The sequence below is a fragment of the Micropterus salmoides genome, unplaced genomic scaffold, assembly GCF_014851395.1.
Source record: "Micropterus salmoides isolate LMB-PRFRI ecotype aquatic unplaced genomic scaffold, ASM1485139v1 Ms_hic_scaffold_10, whole genome shotgun sequence".
Taxonomy (NCBI): Eukaryota; Metazoa; Chordata; class Actinopteri; order Centrarchiformes; family Centrarchidae; genus Micropterus; species Micropterus salmoides.
Window position 1 is genome coordinate 814386 of NW_024040041.1, and position 25597 is coordinate 839982.

Below are 25597 nucleotides of genomic sequence, written 5' to 3' on the forward strand. Positions count from 1 at the left end.
ATCGATGGTACGAAGCTGTGTCACAGGTTAATCTGGGCGCTCTGCACAGCTAACAGCGTCTCCACTTTGCGCTCCATCTGAGCGTCAAACACCTCAGCCTGTTTCCTTATGTGAGTAAGAACACATTTCCCTTATGTAAGTAAGAACACATTTAAACCAACCGTGGCACAAATCAGACAGAAAAACATGAACATTTGGACGATTTATTGAAGTCTTACATTGTTTTGAACAGCGACACAGTCGCCTCCATGATCACGCTCACAGTTCTTGCTTTAAACTAATCTGCAGGGGGGAGAGGTCCCTGTGAATCATCGTGCAGCTAACGATGTAGCCTGCAAACTACATTCAGAAGCATATATCTATACAATGATACATTACGTAGATAAAAAACGTTTTCGGAACGTATTTCCTGGTTTGCAGTCAGTGGATCCTGAAGCTACTCCTACGACACATCTGGGAATATCACCAGTTAATTTTGCCACCAGTTAAACTGTCACACCGGAACATAAACAATGCTTTTACCTTTGCAGTCCGGATGAGTTACACTGTTGCACCAGTTTGAGCTTAGTGACCGATGAGGGTGTGCTTTCTGAAGTTGCTATCGAAAAGGTATCTGAAGGCATCTGTTGTTTGAAACGAGTTAATCTTTCGCCTATTCAGATAACTGCCGGTGTTATACCATGTTTTGCCTGCCTGCCGAGAATTGCATGCACCTCCAAAACGCTATAATATTCTTTGTGGGGTTCATCAATGGTGATAAATGATTCGAAGTATATATTTTCTGAACGTGTACAGTCTTTAATATTTTAATACACTTAGTAGAAGTACCATTCCTTGACATTCAGTAAATATATGTGATAATCGCGTTTGATCAATGAGCACAGCAAAGTGTCTGAAAAGGACCTAAAGAGGTGGAAGCATAATTCGGCAAAACAGATTTTTTAGGCTAACGTTACCTGCCGAGATTGGCATCCACCTCTTTTCTCAACAACCGTATATCACCCGCGAGGTGCATGCAATTCTCGGCAGGCAGACAGTCAGAATTCGGCACAACAGACAGATGTTAACATGATAAAAATTACTTTGGTGTAATACACCTTCCTAAAATTAAGATTTTAAACTAATAACCTTACCGATATGAACTCCCTGGCTGCAAAAAGTTCACAGTGGGAGCTAATTTCAAAAGCTATCCTAAAAGTTTTGCATGCACTTTCCTGATGTTCCAGAATTTCAACATTACTGTTAGATCTACTGTCCACTATGAACTGTAAAGCAAAGCAAAGCAAAACTCTGGGCATAACTCTGGGCTACCACTTTCTGTGCAGACACTTACAGTTTCCTCCAAAAGAGTATCAAAATCATATTTTTGATACAAAACTAACTCAACCAAGCCTGCTATGCCTGTTTCACATAGAATTGAAAATAAGCTGTATGTTGTAACTGTCTCAAACTGTGCTCACCCACTCTCCCCAGGTAATTGGGAAGCAGATGACCAGGCCAGGCTGCTCTACTGTTCCAATGAGCAACCATGGACCAGATCACCTTTCATCATGATACTGTCCTGTCAGATGTTCACATGCTCCTGCCCAATGCCCGCCACCTTATGATACGCCTCAACAGTGTTGGACAGCCTGGTGTGTATGATTACAGTTACAGTTATTTAAGACTTTGTACTAGGCTACTAAGTGTTGTCTAATGTGTTATATGGGTATGAAAGAAATCATGAAGTGAAATCATGTAAAAGAAAAGGTTGAATTTAGGCATTAAAATCATAATATAAACAACACATCTTAATACTAAAACCACAGGCAAAAAGAGGAGCCAGACCAGTCAGCTGATTGTGTCATCATTTTCAGAGATGCATTCTTCCAACTTTAATTGATATGTCAGTAATTTGTGTCACCTTGACAACTGAATATATTGGTCAGGCAAAACAAGACATTTGAATATGTGAAACTGGAATGGACATTGTTCAGTGTTAAGTTATAAAGAAAATAATTGTTGTAGCTGTAGTTTCAAACAAAGACCACCAGATCAAGAAGCTTGTGAAAAATAAGGTGTAGTTAGTAAGTATTTAGTAAGTTACACCTGTTTTTTTTTAGTGTGTCAAACATATTTTTAAACATTTAGTATCAGCAGTTACCCAATATGAAAGTGCTCTGATCAGGATTTGGGGGCAAAAAAACTTAATCCCTAACAATTATCTGATATTTACTGAATATTTAAAACTGGTTAGGAAGAGGCTGCTTCAGGCAGGCCATAGCAGAGTGACTGCCAGTAGTGAATTGTAAATATTTGACTTGAGCCTGTCTTGGACTGACATGATCTAGTCACTTGTGTAAATGAGCAAGGTCAGAGCATAAAGACTGCTGGTGGGAGTAAAAGTAGTAAATGTAAGATCAGACTTCCAGTTTCAGAATCTGATCTAGTGTGTGAAGTGTGATTTCTGGTTTCTTATGAGTTTGTAGTAATTTGGGAATACGTACCTGTCACTGAGTGGACATATATATATATATATATATATATATATATATATATATATATATATATATATATATGAGAGAGAGAGAGAGAGAGAGAGAGAGAGAGAGAGAGAGAGAGAGAGAGATGTTGGCAAACTCGCATATAAAACGATTGATTTTAACTATTTCACTTTTTATTTGCCAAAAGTATTCACATATGTTAAAGTAACTTAAATAACAACTGTTCTGAGTTTGTAATTAAGATTTGTTAAAAAATCATTGAGATTTTTTAAGGTATTTTTAATTCTGCCTAAGAACCCCCCCAAAAAAGCTTAACTATTGTTTGCCATTTTTTACTTAATTAAAGCTGCTAAGTCAGAATGCACTTTGTGTTATATATTTCTACTCACTTTCTAACGTTGCCGTATTCATCCATCTAGTCTTCATCTCCAAATTCAAGATCTTCTCACATGGTGAAAGTCTGGACAACAGTGACCCAGAGAAAGGTATACATGAGGCAGAGAAATATGATGACCCAAGGGAAGACGAGGGAAAAGACACAGAAGGAAAAGATGGACAGGAAGGTGTGGAGGGAAGTCTGGAATCATTCTTGGATGAGGACGGAGACCTTGACATAACACATCGGTATGGATAAAACTCTTGTTCCGTCAAATGTTAAAACATGGTTGGCTGTTCTGTTATGGTGTGTGCTATAATGGTCAGGGGATGAAACCAGGGGCCTTATTTTTCTTGTAGGATTCATGTCAAAATGTTGCATACGGACAAAACACAGAAAGTGCTCACACAAAAATATTCAGATTTATAACAGTGCAATATACAGTAAACCCATACAGTTATTTATATACATACACATATATAACCAGGAAATTTGTGCAGTGCATTTTATGAATTTGCATCTGTAAGAATGTAAATAGCGGTTACAAGATGATAATATAGTTTCATATCCACATAAAAAAAGTCTGATAAACTGTACATGTTCTCAGTCAAGTTAAAAAGATAGTACATCTCCATTCAACCATCCATCCATTGTCAACCACTTATCCTGCGTACGGGGTTGCGGGGGGCTGGAGCCAATCCCAGCTTACATCGGGCGAAAGGCGGGGTACACCCTGGACAGGTCGCCAGTCCATCGCAGAAGATAGTACATCTACACATGAAAAAAACTACAAAACAAAAGATAAATAAAGGAAATAATGCAGTTGGGAGTTGTTTTTATTAGTCAATCTATTTTAACAGTTCTTATCTTGAATAATGTTCCCATTCTGCCATTTTTCAGACAGTTGTGTTTCTTGTGGTCTCAAACGATGTCAGTTTTTCCATTATGTAGATGTCCTCTAGTATATCTGACAGGATCCACCTTCCACCATTTCTTGGTAATAGCTTCTTTGCTAGCAATTAACATCATTTTGAGCAAATTGGCTATCCTTCATTTGGACATTTCTCATGGTAAAATTACTGAAAGGTAGAATCAAGTAAGCCATAGGAAGATCATATCCCAATATCTTTTGTGTAAATGCTATAATTCTTTGACATGTGTGTGGTCTGCTTCCAATGCTCCACATTCTCGTCAGCATAGAAGGTTTATGTTTGAGTAATTACTCTTAATCTTAGGTGTGATAAAGTATCTAATAAATATTTTCCAAACAGAATCCCCTCCATGTCTATGTATCCAGATGGCTTAAAATGACTATCAAATGCTATACATTTAGTAGATGAGGATCTTTTTTATCCTGTGCTTTTTAATCATTAAAAACCATCATTCCAGAGTAAACAATGTTATTGCATCCAACTGTTAAATGAATTTGTACTGTATGCTTTTCATCTCCGATAATGTTCTAGATTGGATGTTCTGCAAACTTATTGGGGTTCAAACCGTATGTGTTTTAGTTATTAGTGTGAGAGCCGTGGCTCTCACACTTTTGTTGTCTTCGCTCTTTATTATTACAGTTTTATTTATTTATTCCAAATGTCTGCGGTATCTATGTTCTCCTGCACTGTTTGTCCTAGAAACTTGAAAATGTACATCCTGTTCAGGAGATGTATGCTTTATTGCTGATATCTGTAATGGTTGATTTTATATTAATATTTTCATTTTAAAATGAATGGGTTGCTATGGGAGCAGAGGCTCAACTTTCTTCCAACCTACTCAACTTTAAGAGCTAAATGCTCCGGCATATGTGCAGCTACAGACTCCATTTGAGCTTTGAGCTGTAGAAAAGATGGTGATCTTTCAAAGTTGTATTTAGTGTTTTCTGGGAAAAAAAGTTTAGTTTAGGAGCTATGTCCTTCTAGAGTAATAATAATAATAATAATAAAAATAATACATTTTAATTGTGGGCGCCTTTCATAGCACTCAAGGACACCTTACAGATTAAAACAGTTAAAATACATTTCAAGGAGGCAGTACAATAAAGAAAATCAAAACATGAAACAATTTAAAGATTAAGAAAAACAATTATATATAAAAAGCAGTTCACCATGAAGCCGGTGGAAGGTGGAATTATGTGTGGTAGGCCTTTCGTTTTGAGCAAATTTAAAGGAGGATAGGGACTCTGTTGTATGGATGAATAGAGGGAGGGAGTTCCAAAGGTGAGATGCACAATAGCTGAAGGCTCTGAACCCATTGTGGACATGCGGGCTGAAGGAATGGAAAGTATTGAGGAAGAAGAGGATCAGAGAGTTCGGGATGGGGTGTAGGGCTGAAGGACTTCAGAGAGTGATAAGGAGGAGCAAGATTATAGAGTGCTTTGAAGGTGAGAAGAAGAACTTTAAAATCAAAATGGTATTTAAAAGGAAGCCAGTGCAGTTGTTTTAGAAGTGGAGTAATGTTTTCAGAGACTGGGGCTCTGGTGATAGTACGGGCAGCAGAGTTTTGGACCAGTTGGAGTTTATGAATTAACTTGTGAGATAGACCAGAGAAAAGGGAGTTAAGTAATCAATACAGGAAGTGACAAGAGCGTGGATGAGAGTAGCAGTGTTTAAGAGTTTAAGAGGGCCTGCTGCTGACATTGTCAGATTTTAGAAAGCCAGCACTCACACTGCCACAGACACTGAACAGCTTATGGCACTACAGAGAGTGGAGCAGACATTTTGGCCAAGTTCAGTCACCCCTATCAGAATGCAGGAGAAAACCTCTCTTCTGTTCTATATCGCCTTGACAAACTACTCCATCATGCTCTTCTGAAGGGACATGGTTGCACTACGTGTGAGAATGAGACACACCCTCGCAAATCCTCCATATTTTTCCCAGCTGATGGGCAACATAAGAGAGGAAGAAAGTTGGATTAATGCCAGAGAAGGGGTGAAAACTGCTGCTACAGCCGTCACCACTACTGTACCTCAGTCTCCAGTCACTAGTCACATAAGAGCTCGACAACCTAAAAATGAGGTAAAGGCACTTTCTTCACAGGTGGCTAGACTGTTGAACGCCGCACCAGTTGCCACAAAGCCTGGCAATATGACAGCCAAAAATGGGTCCAAACAGCCAGCATCAGAAGCCACCACTCTAGACACATTAGCCAGAGGGAGAGCTCCCAGATCAACGCCTCCTGGAATCTTTTGCTACCAGTGTGGACAAGATGGACAGAGTGCCAGGGACCCGAGGACCTGAGAAAAGTGATTCAGAAGCTTATGGCACTAAAAGAAGTCTGTGTGAGAAAATGATGGAGAGGGAAGATGTTTCTCCCACCGTGAGTGGGACATAGGTGGTTCTAAAAGCACCAGACATGAAATCAGATTGAAGGATGCAAGGCCTTTCAGAGAAAGGCTGACTTTGATGATGTACGGCAACACTTGGAGGAATTAAAAACCCATGGCATCATCTCTGAGTCACGTAGCCCCTACCCCTCACCCATAGTGGTTGTACGTAAGAAATCAGGAAAGGTACGAATGTGTGTGGACTACAGAACACTCAACCTCAGAACAATACCAGACCAGTACACCATCCCCAGAATAAAGGATGCACTTCATTGCTTATCTGGGAGCAAATGGTTCACTGTCCTCGACCTGAGGAGCGGGTACTATCAGATACCCATGAGCGAGGTAGATAAGGAGAACACTGCTTTTATCTGTACTTTGGGCTTTTATCAATTTGAATGCATGCCTCAATGGATTTCAGGGGCACCTGCCACTTTCCAGAGAGTTATGGAGAAAACTGTTGGCGACATGAACTTTCTGGAAGTTTTAGTGTGCATCTGGATGACCTGATAGTGTTTGGGCGAACAGTCGAGGAACACGAGGAGCGGCTGCTCAAAGTCCTTGACAGACTTACAGAAGAAGGCCTGAAACTGTCACTTGACAAATGCCAGTTTGGCAGAACTGGATGTGCACATCCATCTGACAAAACCTACTTTCAATCTTCTGAACCTTTTGGGTCTAGATGGAGTGCACTGTCCTGGCGTCCACATGATAGCACCAGATGATGTATGGCAGGAAATTCCAGTTCCTGGGGTGCAAGCTCTCTGTCAGACTGTGTCAAGTAGCACACATGCCAGACACCTCCAATCATGTGTTATTACACAAATTGGGGCACCTCTCAGATCCAGACCACATCCAGCCAAACTCCCACTACACCTGCTGAAGGACAACACAGCCTTGAGTAGTTCCTTCTCCTTCTCCTTGTATCCTTCTCATGGACTCTAATGGAAAGTTCCTGGATGAAAAGACCTTATTCCCAAGGCACAGAACGGAGAAGATCTGGTGCCCCAACACCAGGAGAGCCCTGGAGCTGTTAACAGTGCCTGAACTAGGCTCACCTAGCCACATCATCATTCATACAGGCACCAATGACTTAAGGTCCCAACAGGACAGACTGGTGGACTTTCTGAGGAGAGTCATTGAACAAACCTCCACAAATTTCCATACCAGCAAGATAGTCATATCTACGCTGCTGCACAGGAGAGACTTCTACCCCCACAACATTCACAGAGTGAATATCAGCCACCTGGACTGCCTGTATGATAACATACACCTACAATGAAATGCAGTCCCCAGTAGGGCTGCAGCTAACGATGATTTTAGTATTCGAAGCTTCGATAGATTATTTCAATGATTCATCCATGTGTCGTTTAAGAAGTACTCTTGCTTGGCCGCCCCTCCCCGTAACGGGATCAGCTGTGCACATTTATAGGTGATGGATATTTATTAGTCCTTTTGTAAATTCATACTGTGTCATACAGCAAACATCAGACCAACTACTAGACAGCCGCTTTATAAACACAAACATCACTCCAGTGCTATACCAGTTATACTAAAGGCTCGTGCAGACTACACAACTTTAAGCGTCGGCCGATGGCTGTGCAGTTCACACAACCTGCCATCATCACGGCAGTCTTGAAGTCGTTGTGGTGTTCACACTACGTGACTGATCGGTGACAGGGACGGACACACACACACACACACACACACACACACACACACACACACACACTACAGGAGCTGAAAGCAGCTGTCACCTGACGCTGGTCTCCAAACCACGTTTTATCAAGAAAACACACGTGAAATGTGAAACAAGAAATGAGCGATCCTGCAAACGAAACAGCTGTTAATTGTTATTATAATAAAAATAACAGTTATAAAGACAAAGAATATGGGTGAAGGATGGATTAGCACATGCAGGTAGCAGGGATTGTCTGAGCTACAGAGAGCTGCAGGGGAGTAAAAAGGTACAGCTCCCGACACGCAGTTAACTCCTGACTGTGAGGTTACAACTCACAGCCCAAAAAGGAGGACAACAAACGCAAGTGTGAACATTTTTAGCTGAGGACTGCGGCTTACTTTGACTTCAACTCAATAATCAATCAAGATTTCAGTTAACTGCTAAAGCTGCTGTTACTGTTACAGCGGTTACTGTGATACAGCCAGACTGCCCCCAGCCTGGAGGTCCTATTCCCACCTCCCCATCCCAGCGGCAGAATCACGATGTAGTGGGACAAGGGTGTGGATTTGTGCATTTTATATTAAGTAAATTTGGAGCTACTCCAAATTCCTCTTTTCCCCTCCCAGAGAGGAGCAGGGGGGTTAAAGATCAACTTCAACAGACTGCTAAAGAGACCCCAACAGAAAGGGGGTGGAAAAGTTGCTTTCTCTAAGTGCTATCCCTGATCATAAAACTGGCACCTTTTTGATCTACGAAGCTGATAACACGGTGCCTGACTGTTAAACTGACAAAGGGACATTAACCAGCGATTAGCACTTCCCTGAACAGCCTATCGGAATCTCCTTGGATGGGGCAGGAATTCCTTTACCAGCTAGCGTGGGACCCGTGCAACAGGCCAAAGCAGGCTGTCGACAAGCTGTAACACCTAACACACATTCTGTGGTCAGGGATGTCCCGTAAGGTTAATATCTCCTTTTAACTCCTAAACTCATAGCTTACATTCATTAGTTGTCCTCTGCCGTATGAGTCTAATGCTTCCCACAATCGAACCTCCATTTCTCATTGTTCAGCCATTGTTTATTTTCCCTGTATTTAACCACCCTTTTATGTCGCATTAGTTAGTTAATAATTAGTTAATAATAATTAGTTATTAGTTAATAAATTCACTGTAATCAAGAACTGTGTGTGTTGCCTATTTCCACGTCCCTTCCAAGAGAATTGACCCTTTAGATATGAGACTGACTGATTGATTTAAGATAATTTAGCGATTATTAACTAACTGATCACTAGTAATAATTGTATAATTATTAAAAGCTAGAGTTATAGAGTTATAATCCTAGAGGTCCGGAGACTCTAGGATTATAACCACTCCGGTGGTGCCCTTTTAACAAGAGCTTTTATGGATTTTTGATATTTTCAGAATATTAAAATTCATAACTGGGTATTAATTCTCATAAATGTATTAAAATTCATAGCTAATTTAGCCATGCTACAACGACTACAGGAGCAGCAGCCTATTGGACTGAACTAGTGGTGAGAAGAACCACAGCCCCACCCCCCTCTGGTGACATATTACACATGCTAAACCTGCTCTGCTCTCGCCTCATATAGCTTTAAGAGCAGGGACCTCTTAAAGACATCATAACAATTCATAGTTTAGCATGTTGGATATCATTTTAAATGAACAGTAAAATAAGGACAATTCTTAACAGTATTTCACACATGAAACACTAAAATGTCACTCGAAGTTTAATATTTTATTCATTTATCTAACTATACTTAGCTTTAAGTATAGTTTTTATCTGTTGTCTGTTTTTATTGTGTTTGGCAAGGGTTTTATTCGGCTATTTATTATGCTTTTTATCTTATGCTGTTCTCTGTATCTGTACAGCACTTTGGGGCAGTAGTGACTGTTTGTAAACATGCTATAGAAATAAACTTTGACCTTGACCTACCTACAATGCTATTTTCCTCATTACACATTTTTCATTTTTTTTTCTTTTCGTGTGTTAGTATTATTTTTTAATATGTAGTTTATTATTATGTGTTTTTCATGGTGTTTGTCTAATTTTTTAACAGATTACACTTGAGAGATGAAATCACAATAACATGTTGGAACATTCAAGGTCTGAGATCTTCAGCTTTTGGTTTAAAGAGCAGAAATTCAGATTTTAATAGAGAGTTAAAAGAGTCTGACATCATAGTTTTACAGGAGACATGGTGCAGAGAAGATGTTTGTCGTCCTCGCGGCTACACTGAGATTATTATACCATCAACAAAAAATCCCACAATAACCCAAGGCAGAGGTTCAGGAGGCATGATTATATGGTGTAAATCAAAACTGAGCCAGTCCATCACAGTTATTAAAAAAGAAGAATCTTATATATGGTTGAAAATTAACAAACAGATGATTTGTGCTGAGCAACATGTCTACATGTGTGCCAGGAGGAAGTTAACCATTATAAAACCATGGGAGCTTTTACAGCTCTGCCGTACACTGGGTCTGTACAGAGTCAACGGCAGGCTATGAGGGGACTCTCTGGGTCGCTACACTTACAGCCTATCTCTTGGCAGTAGGTAGATTATTTCATTACAGATCTAGATCCAATGTCTCTCAGAGCTTTCACAGTCAGCCCCCTCACACCCCTCTCAGACCCCAGCAAAATCACTATCTATCTGAAAAGGGCTCAGTCTAAAGGCCCATTTATACTCCTGCGTACGGTCTATGTGCGTACCTACGCCGTAGGCTACGCACATAGCCATGCATTTATACTTGTGCGTAGGTGTGTCCGTCATTCTGCAATTACACCCCCAAACGCCAGTCGGCAGTAGCGCTACAGCGTCCACTGTGTTGACTTTTGCCGCCCGAGCAGGCTAACTTCCGTTTTAGCCCTCTGCTAACATAAATGGGGGTAAAATTGTAAACGTGCAGCTGGTGTAGCCTTTTCAAATGTTACCGACAGAATAGATCACATTCTGATAGCAAAACGAGTCATTTCCCTCGGGTTGCGACGGTCAAATATATTAATTCAGTGTGTTACAGCCGCCGTTTTGGCCGCTAGTAAATGTTACTTTAAAGTTCGGGGTACTTCTGGTCCACTCGGAGGCATTGCGAGGCTACCCAGCCGACCAATCACAGAGCTTACGGTCCGCGTCGACTCGACGTAGTTACATTTTTGAGGAGGTGCACGTCAGGCGACTGCGTAGCCTCTGCGTAGCCCCGTAGCCTACGCTGTCACCTACTCCGTCAATTTGACGCAGAAGTATAAATTGCACTTACTGTAAGTCTGGGGCCCCTAGTGCCTGTGAACTGTTTAACAGCACATACCCATTCAGATGGACCCCAGACAGCATGGGGGCGTATCAAAAGGCACTACAAAACATACATGATTTAACAAATTTATTTCTAACTGAAACATTTCCACAGAATAAATCTGGTATAAATTCTGCTGTGGACAAAATCAATTACATATTTCATCATTTGGCTTTATTGTCTTATTTGAAAGCCTCCAAACCAAAACCTCAACAAATGGACAATAACAAATGGTTTGACACTTAATGCAAAAACCTAAGGAAAACTTAAATAAGGAAATAAGGAAATAATCAAATGAAAAGCACAGGGACCCAGATAACCACAACATACGTTGTCAATATGAAGCCACTCTGAAACAATACAAGTACACCCTAAAAACTAAGAAAGAACAACACAGCAAGAACCAGCTCTGTGAATTGAGGAATCCTTAGAGTCCAACCAGTTCTGGGAGAAATGGAACAACCTAAACAAAACCCAGCAAGATGAATTGGCAATCCAAGATGGAAATACTTGGATTAATCACTTTAGTAAATTGTACAGTAATATTACAAAAAATTATGATCAGTACAAGATATTCACATAATGGAAAACTCTGGAGGTGGTGATAAAAAAACAACCAAAACCCTCTAGATTACCCGGTAACAGAACAAGAATGAACAGAAGTCATCCAGTCCCTGAAAGGAAAAAAGGCTTGTGGTATTGATGGAATCCTTAATGAAATGATCAAATACTCAGACCATTAAATCAGATTGGATATACTAAAACTATCCAATATCCAATAATATTCTAGCAACTGGAACTTTTCCAGACATCTGGATCAAAGGTTTAATAACCCCAATTCATAAATCCGGAGATAAATATGACCCAAATAACTACAGAGGGAAAGATATTCTGCAACATCATTAAGAAACGACTTGTCAACTTTCTTGATGACCACAATATTCTGCATAAAAGCCAAATTGTTTTTTTGCCAAATTGCCGCAAAAGGGACCATATATTTACTCTCCAGACTCTAATTGATCAAGAATTAAACATTAAGAAAAGAAAGGTATATGCCTGTTTTGTTGACTTCCAAAAAGCCTTTGAATCCATCTGGCACGAGGGCCTTTTCTATAGGCTACTTGAAAGTGGCATTGGAGGAAAAACATATGATTTGATTAAGAACATGTACACATAAAGTGAATGTGCCATAAAGACTGGAAACAAGCTAACAGGGTTCTTCTCCCAGGGCTGGGGAGTGAGGCAGGGATGCAATCTCAGTCCAATTCTCTTCAACCTATATATCAATGAATTAGCAAACCAATTAGAAAGTTCCACGGCACCTGGCCTACTCCTGAACGACACAGAGATCAGAGGTCTGCTGTATGCAGATGACTTAGTGTTGCTCTCACCTACTAAAGAAGGTTTGCAGCATCACCTTAACCTCCTTCAGAGATTCTGTCAGACCTGGGCCCTGACAGTAAACACAGCAAAGACTAAGATAATAATCACAAACAATACAGAAATCAGGTTACACACAATTTCTATTTAGACACCACTAAATTACAACATACAAAAAACTACACTTACCTTGGCCTCAACATTACATACACAGGGAACTTCAACATGGCTATGAAAGATCTGAGGGACAAAGCAAGGAGAGCTTTCTATGCAATAAAAAGAAACATTAAAATCTATATTTGAAATCTGGCTTACAATTTTCCAAATTGTACTAGAACCAATAACTCTACACTCACCTAAAGGATTATTAGGAACACCATACTTATACTGTGTTTGACCCCCTTTCGCCTTCAGAACTGCCTTAATTCTACGTGGCATTGATTCAACAAGGTGCTGAAAGCATTCTTTAGAAATGTTGGCCCATATTGATAGGATAGCATCTTGCAGTTGATGGAGATTTGTGGGATGCACATCCAAGGCACGAAGCTCCCGTTCCACCGCATCCCAAAGATGCTCTATTGGGTTGAGATCTGGTGACTGTGGGGGCCATTTTAGTACAGTGAACTCATTGTCATGTTCAAGAAACCAATTTGAAATGATTGGAGCTTTGTGACATGGTGCATTATCCTGCTGGAAGTAGCCATCAGAGGATGGGTACATGGTGGCCATAAAGGGATGGACATGGTCAGAAACAATGCTCAGGTAGGCCGTGGCATTTAAACGATGCCCAGTTGGCACTAAGGGGCCTAAAGTGTGCCAAGAAAACATCCCCCACACCATTACACCACCACCACCAGCCTGCACAGTGGTAACAAGGCATGATGGATCCATGTTCTCATTCTGTTTACGCCAAATTCTGACTCTACCATCTGAATGTCTCAACAGAAATTGAGACTCATCAGACCAGGCAACATTTTTCCAGTCATCAACTGTCCAATTTTGATGAGCTCTTGCAAATTGTAGCCTCTTTTTCCTATTTGTAGTGGAGATGAGTGGTACCCGGTGGGGTCTTCTGCTGTTGTAGCCCATCCGCCTCAAGGTTGTGCGTGTTGTGGCTTCACAAATGCTTTGCTGCATACCTCGGTTGTAACGAGCGGTTATTTCAGTCAAAGTTGCTCTTCTATCAGCTTGAATCAGTCGGCCCATTCTCCTCTGACCTCTAGCATCAACAAGGCATTTTCGCCCACAGGACTGCCGCATACTGGATGTTTTTTCCTTTTTACACCATTCTTTGTAAACCCTAGAAATGGTTGTGCGTGAAAATCCCAGTAACTGAGCAGATTGTGAAATACTCAGACCGGCACGTCTGGCACCAACAACCATGCCGCGCTCAAAATGGCTTAAATCACCTTTCTTTCCCATTCTGACATTCAGTTTGGAGTTCAGGAGATTGTCTTGACCAGGACCACACCCCTAAATGCATTGAAGCAACTGCCATGTGATTGGTTGATTAGATAATTGCATTAATGAGAAACTGAACAGGTGTTCCTAATAATCATTTAGGTGAGTGTATATGGTAGTGAAATTTGGGGGCCAAAACTTAATAATGAATTTGACAAATGGGACTGAGTTCTGTAAGAGCATCCTGCAGGTGCAGAGAAAAACGCCAAATAACCTGTGCAGAGCATAGCTCGGCCAATACCCGCTCTTACTGAAAATACAGAAAAGATCAACTAAATTTTACTTAAAATCACAGTAACAAGTCCCCAACAGCCTCAGGACAGCAACGCCAACTCAAGCAGAAAAAACTAAGAAAAATGCGGACTGAGTGAACACAGCCTTGCCATAGAAAAGGGTCGCCACAGACAGAGCTGGCTACCACAAGAGGAGAGACTCTGCTCCCAGTGTGACAGGGAACAGGTAGAGACAGAGATGCTCAAGACAAAAAAACTTTGCAAGCATTTCCCATATATGCCCCGAATTCAAAATCATATCAGACACGCACAAACTCCCCTATCAGAATCAGAATCAGCTTTATTGCCAGGTATGTGTACACATACGATGAATTTGACTCATGATTGTACATTGCTCACGGTGTGCTTACTTATACAATAATAAAATAATAATAATAAAAATAAATAATAAAAAAAAACAGTATTTACTGGGAGAAATGCCCAAATGTGAAATTATTGCAGCAAAATATGTCTCCTTATGCCATGAAGTGAGGACAACCAGTGGAAAGTCAGACTGATAAATTGTACAAATTTTCAAATTATTATTATTTTGATTATTTGATATTTTAGTATTTGTTGGCCCTGGCCCTCTAAACTCCACACCCCATTATTTTTCCAATAGCTACAGTGAATTGTGTCGTTATTACACCGGCGCGCTGTGAACAGTTGGTGATCATTCCTTCTGGCTGGATGAATTTTACGCGTGATCCATGCACTACTGCAGCTGGGGGCTCTCCGCAGCGCCAAGCAACTTTCTAAATTCTTCCATCTCATGGAGAAAAGAAGTCAGGTCGAAACGAAATGTACTTTATTGGCATGAATGTTAACAGTATTGCCAAAGCTAAAGGAAAATACAAAATAATAAGAACATTTAAATTCATATAGTTCATCAAATAAATTAAATCGAATACAATAATATCTAACAAATTTAATCTTCTAGGTCTTCTTTCATTACAACTGTGTCTCCTTGCAACGATAACAGCAGCCATCTCTGCGCAACACTTGCCGGTTTGCACCTTCCTTTCAAACGTATTAAATACAGAAGCTCTTACCCTCACATGAAATTGTTTTTAGGCTTGGTAGATCACATTGCGTGTAATAAATAAATGTATTTGCAAGTTACCCTCCCATTACTTTGCACAATAAAATTGAAACGCCCCAAATTGCATATTCATTAAGGCAAAAGTAGTAAATGAACAGCAGGTGCTATCTTGCACTTTTGAAAGACGTCATTCTGCGTGCACACCGTTAGTAGATCAACTTACGTGTTAACTTGCTGGTGATCACACGTTTTTACTCACGCAAACCTTTAGTAAATCAAGCCCTTAATGTGTTAAAAGTAGTGGTTAGGACTATGTTTTTAGTCTAACGTGTGTAAATAAAATTCTTTGTGAATTCTGCTTTTCTTCAACATCAGAATTTTTACATTGAATATATCTTAACCTCAATAATCTGAATAACATTTTTCTGCTGATTATTCCTACAATAACTATTGTTGCACCAAAAATTGCAGTCCTACTAAATGTTATTAGATGTTACTTGAGACTAAAGATTGCGGTGTAGTTCCTTCAAGCAATCACAGACTGTAAAGGTGTAGCGCGTAGCGTCTTGTTAAAGTTTTGTGCATTTGGTAGAGGTAATGTTACTTATAGCTTTGGATGATGTACTGCTGTCTTCAACAGATGCATTTCATACCATTCTTATGATTCCATAGGCCAAGAAAAATCCCTATGGGGGGTAGTGACCGAGACTTGGTCTGTCCCGTCATTCTCAAACAGTCCAACCCTTCACTGGAAGAAGAAGAGAATATGGACGATGGAGTTCAGAGCTTCGAAGATGTTATAAGAATTGGTAAGAACCTAGATTTGATCATGTTTTAATAATTTTCTCGTTATCTTAGTTATCATAAATGCCGCAAAAATAAATCTGTACAAAAGTAAATACTTTGTAACACAAATTTTATTATCCATAAAGGTACAGGTAACCGAGATTGGAATTAGATGCATGTAAATGTTAATTGTGTCTGTGGCCTTGCCATTAGCTCATAGAAATTATATAAATTACTGTTAATTAATTCATGTATTATTTGGATTATGTTGTTTTTTTCATTTATGAATATGGAAAAAAACAATTGTCAATATAGCCCACAAACTTTGCAGTGACAAATAAGACACTTGAGAAGCACTCATTGATATCACCATTTACAGGCTTCATAATTTACTCATTTGGCAGACGCTTTTATCGAAAGCAACTTTGAGGAAAAACAAAAGCATCAACAAAGCATCAAATACAGATCTACAACTAACAAACGTCTCTTAAATTGACTTCAAATTTGCAGTGAAATCTAGAGACCTCTGCAATGTTAAATTGCAGTTTTTGAATCCTTATCAAACAGTGTTGCCACGGCTATGTGACGGTTTTCTATGTAGATAGATTTGCTGGTTCCAAATAAGTAATTGTTGCACCTCAAGCACACATTGTCAGGTCTTTTCCAGCCAGCCTCAGGTGGCGAGACCACGGCTGTTGTGCCCCCCGAGGCGCCCTTGGGGGCAAGGGCTCGTTCAAAGCTGCTTGCCACCTGAAAGTGCAAGGAACTTATTGTTTTTGTGAAGATTAATATTATTAGGACCCGAGCACAAGTGCCAGGAACCTATTGTTCAGGGCCTGAGCAATTTGCACATACACTCACCTAAAGGATTATTAGGAACACCTGTTCAATTTCTCATTAATGCAATTATCTAATCAACCAATCACATGGCAGTTGCTTCAATGCATTTAGGGGTGTGGTCCTGGTCAAGACAATCTCCTGAACTCCAAACTGAATGTCAGAATGGGAAAGAAAGGTGATTTAAGCCATTTTGAGCGCGGCATGGTTGTTGGTGCCAGACGTGCCGGTCTGAGTATTTCACAATCTGCTCAGTTACTGGGATTTTCACGCACAACCATTTCTAGGGTTTACAAAGAATGGTGTGAAAAGGGAAAAACATCCAGTATGCAGCAGTCCTGTGGGCAAAAATGCCTTGTTGATGCTAGAGGTCAGAGGAGAATGGGCCGACTGATTCAAGCTGATAGAAGAGCAACTTTGACTGAAATAACCACTCGTTACAACCGAGGTATGCAGCAAAGCATTTGTGAAGCCACAACACGCACAACCTTGAGGTGGATGGGCTACAACAGCAGAAGACCCCACCGGGTACCACTCATCTCCACTACAAATAGGAAAAAGAGGCTACAATTTGCAAGAGCTCATCAAAATTGGACAGTTGATGACTGGAAAAATGTTGCCTGGTCTGATGAGTCTCAATTTCTGTTGAGACATTCAGATGGTAGAGTCAGAATTTGGCGTAAACAGAATGAGAACATGGATCCATCATGCCTTGTTACCACTGTGCAGGCTGGTGGTGGTGGTGTAATGGTGTAGGGGATGTTTTCTTGGCACACTTTGGGCCCCTTAGTGCCAATTGGGCATCGTTTAAATGCCACGGCCTACCTGAGCATTGTTTCTGACCATGTCCATCCCTTTATGGCCACCATGTACCCATCCTCTGATGGCTACTTCCAGCAGGATAATGCACCATGTCACAAAGCTCCAATCATTTCAAATTGGTTTCTTGAACATGACAATGAGTTCACTGTACTAAAATGGCCCCCACAGTCACCAGATCTCAACCCAATAGAGCATCTTTGGGATGTGGTGGAACGGGAGCTTTGTGCCCTGGATGTGCATCCCACAAATCTCCATCAACTGCAAGATGCTATCCTATCAATATGGGCCAACATTTCTAAAGAATGCTTTCAGCACCTTGTTGAATCAATGCCACGTAGAATTAAGGCAGTTCTGAAGGTGAAAGGGGGTCAAACACAGTATAAGTATGGTGTTCCTAATAATCCTTTAGGTGAGTGTATGTCAGGACAGGTGAAAAGTTCTACAGTGATTGGGCTCTTGTGTAGAGAGGGGGCTCTATTGCGCCCCCTCCTAATTTTCATCGAAGCAGCCCCTGGTATACCTAGATGTATAGCATACTCTGCTTTACCTAGATATATGAAATTTGGGAAACTGATGTTTTGTCTCTAAACTCGGCCTGTCGTATTTTGAATTTGGGCACTCATAAATGGTGCAGGGTAAATGTAGGACATTATGTAGTAAATAAGGAGTTATTTAGAATACTGTATTTAATGTATGAATCCAATCTAATTACAGAGCACACTATGGCCACACCCCTGGAAGATGTCGGTAAACAGGTCAGTAAAATTTAATCACCTCAACACTCTCCTTTTGTCTGTTGCTCCTCCCCTCAACATTAGCCCTCCCAGTTCAGTCATGCTAATGCTCAAACACATGAGATGTAGTGGTTTTAGATGATAATTTTACTTGCATTCAATTTACACCTAGTGACCACCCACAAAGACGGGGAAATGAATCAATTAATTAAGATTAATTGATTCAGTCTAATATATATTAAAAAATTACATAGATAACATTAAAATATAAAATATTACATAGATAACAATAAAATATAAAATATTACATAGATAACATTATCCTATAATAAATATATAATAATAATGTGGCTTACGGCCACACCGCCCTGGGAGCGCCCGATCTCGGAAGCTAAGCAGAGCAGGGCCTGGTTAGTACTTGGACGGGTGACCGCCTGGGAATACCCGGTGCTGTAAGCCTTATGGGGCGGCTGTGGCTCAGGAGGTAGAGCGGGTTGGCCGTTAATCGGAAGGTCGGCAGCTATTCCGCCAGTGTATGAGTGAGTATGAATGTTAGTTTCTGTTTGAGCACTTAGGCTCAGTGTATGAATGTGTGTGACTGGTGAATGCAGATGTAGTGTAAAAGCGCTTTGAGTGGTCGAAAAGACCAGAAAGGCGCTATACAAATACGGAGCATTTATATTTGTATACATGCAATGCTACTATGCAAGCAATCCCGAAACAAGGGAGAAGCAGAAACCAGGAGAATAAACTGGAAGGTCTTCACCGAACCATCCACCTAAGGTAGTTGAGAATGACCTGTGGGACTTCAAGATCCAGACTGAAGATCAACAAACAGCTGAAGAGGGCTGCAGTGATAGATGCGGCAATCCCAAATAACAGCAACATCAAGAAGAAGAACATGAGAAGCTTGAGAAATACCAAGGGCTGAAAGAGGAGCTAGAAAAGATGTGGAAAGTAAGAGCAACAGTGGTGCCAGTGGTAATCGGAGCACTGGGGGCTGTGACCCCCCAAACTGGGAGAATGGCTACAGCAGATTCCAGGTAAAACATCAGAGATCTCTGTCCAGAAAAGTGCAGTCCTAGGAACAGCTAAGATACTGCGCAGAACCCTCAAACTCCCAGGCGCAAACTCTGGTAGAGGACCCGAGGGGTAACTTCCTTTTTACGCATTTCTGAAATTTTGTCCAATGTTTTGTGTGTAGAAGTCACTCTGTATTTTTGTGTGCATGATTTTACACATCACAAATGTAAAAATACATATTTGTAGAAAGTGAAATATTTGTGGATTGTTTTCTGTGGGTCACAAATATTAAAGTCCAATAAAATCTTCCATATCTTGTTGTTGACCAGGATTGAAGTACACCAAACTGTGATGACCAAAACAATGGTAAACACTGCAGCTAATGTTTTGCAGCTGCTTTTCCATCCATTTTCCATCTGTCAGATTGTCTGTAGGACAAGGCATCAAAGGGGAAAGCTTTAAACTGGAATATATGTACCCACGTGTCTGTCTCAGCTCCCCGGACAGCAGTTGGTGTCGTCCACATTACCTGGGATGGTCCTAAACGCAGGGGATAATGCCTCTATTTTCTCCATAGGTCTGGATGTTTTGGAGTTGTGCTGATGTAGGATCAGGAAAATCCTGCTCTAAACTTATATATATAATATATATAGTTAGATCCCGAGTGTTCAGGAGGTACTGGACCAGCTCTCCGTCTTAAAGGGTCCGATCCTCTAGGCCTATGGGTTGTACTCTCTTAGGTATAACGAAGAGATTCGCCTAGCTTCTAACCGTCTTCTTACGAACACCTATCCTGCTTACTCTGAAATGGCACCTGACTGAATAGCCCTAGAGCCAAATACCACCCCAGCCACGCCTGTTAACTCTCTTGTCATTGATCAGTGCACTTGGTATAGTTGCTAGGATTGTATTTAGTGGCCAGGAAAACAGGCCCCAAGGATAATTCAATTCAATATAATTCAATTTTATTTATATAGTGCCAAATCACAACAACAGTTATCTCACAGCGCTTTTCATAAAAGAGCAGGTCTAGACCGTACTCTATGATGTTATTTACAGAAGCCCAACAGTACCCACCAAGAGCAAGCACTAGGCGACAGAGGCAAGGAAAAACTTCCTTTAAGAGTGAGGAACAGAGAGAGAGAGGGAGAGCAGGAGAGGAACAGAGAGAGGGGAGGGAGGCAGCCTACACAATATACACACACACAGAGGTACAGACAGTAAAGGTGATGTTGCAACAGACTAAATGAAAAATGGTACAGATATTTATAGTAGTGTTAATGATAATAATCATAATGTTAATGATTATAATAACAATAATAATAATAGGACTAGCAACAATAGTCGTTGCAGCAGAGGGTGTCGAGCAGGAACACGGGGGCAGCAGGTGACCCGCAGCCACAGATCCAGACTCCACAGCTCCAGAGCCAGAAAACCTGCAGGAAGTGATAGAGAGGAGAGGGACGAGAAAGCACAAGACTACCAGAAAGGGGAGAAGTTGTGTTAGTAACATGCAATAATGGGATGAGGTTGCATACAGAGGGAGAGAAAGTAGACGAGAGAGGAGCTCAGTGCATCATGGGAAATCCCCCCAGCAGTCTAGGCCTATAGCAGCATAACTAAGGGATGGTTCAGGACTCACCTGAGCCAGCCCTAACTATAAGCTTTATCAAAGAGGAAAGTCTTAAGCCTACTCTTAAATGTGGAGATGGTGTCTGCCTCCTGAACCCAAACTGGAACCTGGTTCCACAGGAGAGGAGCTTGATAGCTGAACGCTCTGGCTCCTAGTCTACTTTTGGAGACTCTAGGAACCACAAGTAACCCTGCATTCTGGGAGCGCAGTGCTCTGGTGGGGTAGTAAGGTACTATGAGCTCTTTAAGATAAGATGGTGCCTGACCATTAAGAGCTTTGTAGGTAAGAAGAATGATTTTAAATTCTATTCTGGATTTTACTGGAAGCCAATGCAAAGAAGCTAAAACAGGAGAAATGTGATCTCTTTTCCTGGTTCCTGTCAGAACACGTGCTGCAGCATTCTCGATCAGCTGAAGAGTCTTAATGGACTTTTCCAAGAAGCCTGAGAATAAGGAATTGCAGTAATCCCGAATATCTCTACCAAATTTCACACATTTGATAAGGGTCACGTCCTGAACACATCTACAGGTCATAATTCACTCAACCTCATAGCGCCACCTGCTGGAATCAGGAAGTGTCCCTTCAACGCGCGTGGCAAATTCACATCCACACCGGCAGAGCTCCAGAATGTGGCCCGCCCAACGCTGCTTGCAGTTTGTGTTTGGTCATGTTTTTCTACAAGCAAACAAGGGTCAGCCTGAGAGTGATTCACACAATGAAAAAACAAAGAGGTCACTATACCACCTTTAATAGTTGAGCATATTTACAGTATAAACCTTGTCAGTGAACTATGAGGGCAAAACAACAAAAACAAAATAATTGTTTATTAATCATAATCATGATTTTGATTTTACGTCATATTGTCCAGCCCTTTGTGGACATTTGTTGTCGTGGTTTTATTCTCTGTTTCAGAACCGTAACAGCCCAAGCATTAGCTTACACATGCAAGTCAGACAACGGCAAATGGAAAGTGCTCAAGCCCATCCACCCTGCAAAATGAAGTCCAAATCAGAGAGTGAGCACTTCAGCTTACCAGACCAGGTACAGAAAAAAGACTTTAACAGCCAATGATGGTTACAGGTGGGAAAGGGGCGTCACTTTGTGTTGAAAAGTGGTGGGGACATTTTAGGAATAGGAATATGAATCTGGTTTTATCATCTGCCAATTTTCAATGCACACTTCACAGTGCGAGTTGTAACTATTATTAATGGAAAGCTGAGGCTTTCAGTTGCAGTAATAACGATGAACATAGGCCTGTGCAGTTCTATCACCAAAACTTATTCATTACAGAATATTAGCACCGAGGACACCAAAAGTGGTCCACATCCTCTCAAGCTCACTTATCTTCCAAAAACCATTGTCAAACGTAGGTTATGTACTGTATCAGCTTAAATGCATGAGCAAGCATCCAGGAACTGCTACTACTGTGTATATACACACACACACACACACACACACACACACACTCACCAGGTAATGTTACGACAGCATCAGCCGGACGGAAGCCGCAAACGTCAGTTCAGACCTTCGCAACACAAATGGGGTGAATTTATGAATGAACGTTTGAAAGTTCTGTCACAAAACAATGTTAAGTATCATCTCGCTATTTTAAGTGGGTATACGGAAAACTCTGACCATTCCTAGTGGGTATACGGTGTATACCTGCGTATCACGTAGACTACACCACTGACTGTTAGAAGAAGACTCAGAGAGCAGAAATATAGAGGCCACACCACAAGATGCAAACCACTCATCAGCAGGAAGAATCGGAAGGCCAGATTGAAATTTGCAAAGAAGTACAGAGATGAGCTGCAAAAGTTCTGGAACACAATCTTACCAAGATTAATCTCTAGCAAAGTGATGGAAAGGCCAAAGTGTGGAGAAATAAAGGAACTGCTTATGATCTGAGGCATACAAGCTCATCTGTGAAGCATGGTGAAGCAAATATCTTCAGTGAACAACAAAAACAAAGCAATTTGCCTTACCGTTCCAATACTTTTGGAGGGGACTGTATGGTTCTGTGGCTAGCGACACTTGGAAATTTACTTATTAAGTGTTAGGGTTAGTATTAGCGTGGAGATCAGAGAAGGACCTCTGATATGTGTGATCTAAAAGGACTACTGGACATTTTAAAGGGCAAGGAAAACACAGAGAAATGTGCTACAGATATCACTTTCGACCCCATCGGTAACCTCACTTGCTCATTCACTATATGAGTGAAGTGCCTGTTTTAAGATCTATGGGAGAGGGTAATCAGTTGGGATGCAGCTACCTCCAGAAGGCTAAAAAATGGGTTCAGAGGTTTGCAGAACTGCCGCAGCTTCACCTTGTGGCCATTCCAAGATGGAACTAAACTCACAGACAATCTTGATTTACCCACCAAAGCCAGAGCATCGACAAAGGGATGGTTTAGCTTTTGTAAATATACACTGATGTGTTTTTCAGAGTTTTTTTTTTTGTTGTGATCTTTGTTAACATGAGAGTATGTAACCATAGTTTTCAGCTGCTGCTAAATTGTTGTTAGAAATGTTATGCTTCACACAGACAGTCCTTACATACATGTACTTCTATTGGGCCTTAAACAACCACACATGCAGGAGGAGTTCCCCCTCACATTCTTTCTTCCACGTGTGCTTGTGTATGCAAAACATACTGACGGCAGAACAAAGGCACACACACACTGTCCCTATCAGATACACACATCTCTTTGTCTGCTCTTTGTCTTAGTTTAGTGCGTTAGACTCATATGGTGTGTTTTGGTTTGTTTACCTTGGAAATAAATGCTTGTGTATATAAGTGCTGGTTTTCTTTAATATTGCATAAGAATGAATATACTGCCAACCTCTTCTATGTAGAAGTCCAAATCCTTCAACTATCTGTTAATGGTAATTTTGTTATAGCTCTTAATTAGTTAAAACCACAGCCACCATTTAGCCCTGGAACAAATTCTAACTTTATTAATCGAATAATTTATTTATCATCAGTCATGCTTTATTTATTTTTAAGTTTTTTTACATAATAAGCTGAGCCACTCATTTCTCAAAAAGGGTGTGATAACCCAAATATTCTTAGCCCTAGTTTTTAGGTGTATTATTTATGTGTATTGAAAATAATTTTTTTTAGCTGATGAAACTGAATGTATCATTTAACAGTCTTGGAAAAACCTAATGCCAATCTGTGCCATGAATTGTTTGTGTAAGTGGTGGTTATTTTTTGTCTTTTTCACTGTCTTCATCAGGTGTGGCGAGGGGCATTCCTCTTGGGTGACTTCATCCTCTGTAATCCTGTCATGTTCAGAGGAGTGACAGTCCTTGAGCTAGGAGGGGGAACGGGCTTAACCAGCATCATCACGGCAACCATAGCCAAAACAGTGTACTGTACAGGTATAATGCCATTCTAAATAACATTAATAATGATCAACATTCAAAAAACAATTGAGAATTCTGTGAATACAACTCAATCCATTTGAGCATCAAAGGTTATAGTCAAAGGTTATTGCTTTTTCTGAGTTTCAACAGCATCTCATGGTTTTTATCAGTGAATGGACCTGGCTCAGGTGTTATCAAGACTGCTGATGAAGATGAGATACTGTTTAAAAGCACAGAAAATGCTAGTAAATCGATTTTGGTGCTGAGATTATTTTGTCACACATACTGATCCCAAGGTCAAGAATGAACTTCAGCATGGAAGTTCATTCACAGAAAACTCAATATTCAAACATATACAACTAAGGCTGGGTATCAAATAAATTTCATACATTTCATTAGATAAGGAAATAAAATAGCAAAAGTTGTGTTTGTGTGTGTTAATACAAAATAAAATAATAATAATAAAAAAAATATAAAATATAAAAATTATGTAACAATAAATATTAGAAAAAAGTAAGTAACAATAGGCGTATGTGTGTGTTAGTATGTTAGAAAATGAAAATAATATAGAATTAAAATATATAAATAAAACGTTAAGCGGGTGTGTGTGTGTGTGTGTGTGTAAGTAAATGACACAGTGTTTGTATATTAATAGGCAAAAAATAAATAAAATGAATAAATTAAAAATCAAAGCTCTTTTATTGACCGAGTGGCGCAGTAGCTTCCACACACGCTACATTTTCCCCTGCATTTCTGAAGGATCAGTAAGTGATGCCACCGCCACACACAGACCTGCATGTGCAGCCGGCAGAAGAGCTGCCGTGTGACGGTGACATCACGTACCGATCCTTGGGCTGATGTCTGTGACTTTGCTGCAGGGGAATAAAGACACGCGACTGAGTTTACTTTCTATTGTGATAGTTATTGTTACACCTCATATGAGAAGGATCAGGGTCCAGCCTGGGCACCTCTTCTTCTAGTGAGGAGGAAACTTTGATATGTAGTGGCAGAAACTTTTCCATGAGATGAGATGAGACATTTCTCTCTCTCTCTCTCTCTCTCTCTC

General features: G+C 40.5%; 1 protein-coding gene and 1 pseudogene across 4 annotated transcripts in view; both read left to right on the forward strand.

The window, feature by feature from the left end:
* Positions 1-539: 539 nt before the first annotated feature.
* Positions 540-25597, forward strand: part of mettl22 (methyltransferase like 22) — a 68278-nt gene continuing 43220 nt past the window's right edge. For 2 of the 4 annotated variants that reach the window (XM_038739075.1, XM_038739084.1), the window contains exons 1-7: positions 540-609; positions 1474-1634; positions 2903-3107; positions 16001-16137; positions 18488-18528; positions 22076-22204; positions 24402-24546. In XM_038739075.1, the coding sequence (XP_038595003.1) occupies positions 1529-1634; positions 2903-3107; positions 16001-16137; positions 18488-18528; positions 22076-22204; positions 24402-24546 (763 nt within the window). In that variant the 5' untranslated portion in view covers positions 540-609; positions 1474-1528. The remainder of the gene's footprint in view (positions 610-1473; positions 1635-2902; positions 3108-16000; positions 16138-18487; positions 18529-22075; positions 22205-24401; positions 24547-25597) is intronic. The other 2 variants (XM_038739104.1, XM_038739093.1) reach the window with 2 other exon arrangements.
* LOC119896632 lies at positions 18858-18966 on the forward strand (annotated as a pseudogene).